This window comes from Triticum dicoccoides, unplaced genomic scaffold (assembly GCF_002162155.2).
Source record: "Triticum dicoccoides isolate Atlit2015 ecotype Zavitan unplaced genomic scaffold, WEW_v2.0 scaffold14370, whole genome shotgun sequence".
Taxonomy (NCBI): Eukaryota; Viridiplantae; Streptophyta; class Magnoliopsida; order Poales; family Poaceae; genus Triticum; species Triticum dicoccoides.
In genome coordinates, this window is record NW_021202072.1 from 3,908 (window position 1) to 6,054 (window position 2,147).

The window sequence follows — 2,147 nt, forward strand, 5'->3', positions numbered from 1 at the left end:
GGAAGTGCTACACTACCATGTTTGGTCTGCAGTTACCAGCGGTGCGGGGGTCGGGAAAAAGCTTTGCCGGTTCATGCCGGCACCAACACGGAGACGCTTGTGGGCGCCGCCTCCCTTCTTGAAGGGCGTCAGGTTTACCCTGTCGGCACTCCTCTCTGTATACCGGCAGAAATCCGAGGATCTATCTGGGCAGCAGCGTCATTGTCCTCGTAGTCCTTCTTGAAGGTGTTGTTTGGTACGCGGGAATTCAGAGGCATAGGAGTGTGGTGGAATTCAGAGGCATAGGAGCGTGGCGGCGGTTGCTGGAAATCATCGCTTTGGCATTTGTTTCTCCTTTTGGGTTTGATTGTCCTGTTTGCCCATCAGTGATATCACAGTTCTGTCAGGTGGTTTTTATATTAATATAGCAAGGCGAAAGCCTGTTTCGAGTCATTGTAAACTGAATTCTTAAATATATCCCAACGGAATGGGAAAAGAATGTAATGCCTCTCTCACTACCTTTCTAGTTAATCATTTTTCATACAAAGGGTGACTGCATACCCTAAAATAAAGGAATGGGGCACATATTATATCCTACTCTCCGATCACCTCCCGGATGCAGTCAGGACAGTTGTATTCTTCGATATATTTTGCTTCAGAGGCAGTTATGTTCACACATTTGCCATGGAACCACTGGTCACATCCGTCACAACCAATCCAAAAGGCATTGGCATGATACGGAGCATTACAAGATCCGCAAAAGTCAGTAACTTCGTTATCCTTTTGTTTGTCTTTAGCAGGCTTCCTAGAGTCCCTGTTTGGAGCAGACAAAACTTGCATCGAGTCTTGAGCAGGTGGCACGTTCTCTTCAGCATGTGTGATGGAGACTACGTCTGGATTGGACACATTCTCTTGAGTTGGTGCACTCGACTCCCTGTTTGCATTGTATCGCGCAAATGTTGATAGCCAAGAAAGACCGTAAGAGAGATAGAATTCATCATGGACTGTTCGCATCTCGTTTACCATATCAAATAAACGTATCCTGAAAGAGAAAGTAACCCAACATCATCAAATCAGCAATTGGCTTCGCAAGCAATATGTAACACATGACATTCTTGATGCATGGAGGAGCTATATAAGCACTAAAACACAATGATTTAAATAGAAGATGAAGATCGCCCCTAATAAGAATAGCCCATTATTTAATGCTGGGGCTCTAACAATTAGTTCCGCAGGATTACGGCTCTATTGAAGCTGTATTCTCTCTCGTGTTTGTTAAGTGCACAAAAAAACTGTTTGTCCATATAAATGTCCTAGATGTTAGATTGCACATATAAATGTCCTAAATGTTAAGTGCACAAAAAAAAACTGTTTGTGAAACGAAGTTGTAGTAGTAGTGGTGGTGGTGGTGGTGGTGGTGGTAGGAGCAGCAGCAACAGTAGTAGTAACGTACCTTTGGTAGGCGTCGAGATGAGTGGACAAGAAAAAGGTGACGCCCATGAGCCACGAGTCGGAGTGGTGGGCGACGAGTGTCAGGTAGTCAGAACGGTTCACATAATCTCGCCGGCGGTTGATGCCTCGTGTCGGCACCGGCAGGCCTGGCGGCACCATCTCCTCCGGCAGTGTCAACTCCCAACTACCGTCCGGGTACCCGTACAAGCACATTGGCTCTTTACCTGAAGCGAGAAAATGAATCACACCACTCCATCAGCCAGTGATTTGCACACCTCGCCATCTTATATTTACTAATTGTAATTGGGGGCACCATATGAGATTTACTTTAATTTAAGAAAAACTACCTCTCCAAATCATCGATTTGACAAAAAGTCATGATATTATTCAAACAGGTTTGATGTAGCTACATGTCAAACAACTCTATTGTAAAAGAAGCAGGAGATTAGATTGTTAGTTTGCATGCTTTCGACACTTTAATTAATTAAATATATTTTTATGAAGCACCCATGCCATGCATATGGCTTGGTGATGGCGAGGTTCATATCACTGGCTGCAGGCTTAGAATTTGCAGGTACTTTAATCCTATTACGAGGCGTGATAAATATTCAGATCTCTATTTTTGCCAAATTTATATAAATCTCTGTACTTTTGGCTAATTTAAAGTTAAGCCGGCCTTCTCTATGTCATCGTAAGAAAGATCGCTTGTGCGCATA

The 2,147-nt window shown here is 43.8% G+C and overlaps 1 protein-coding gene across 1 annotated transcript in view; it reads right to left on the bottom strand.

Moving 5' to 3' along the window:
* Positions 1 to 432: 432 nt before the first annotated feature.
* LOC119343859 (PHD finger protein ALFIN-LIKE 3-like) overlaps positions 433 to 2,147 on the bottom strand; it is a 3,862-nt gene continuing 2,147 nt past the window's right edge. The window contains exons 2-3 of the mRNA XM_037614604.1: positions 1,433 to 1,661; positions 433 to 1,021 (exon numbers count right to left, since the gene is read on the bottom strand). Of these exons, the coding sequence (XP_037470501.1) occupies positions 574 to 1,021; positions 1,433 to 1,661 (677 nt within the window). The 3' untranslated portion in view covers positions 433 to 573. The remainder of the gene's footprint in view (positions 1,022 to 1,432; positions 1,662 to 2,147) is intronic.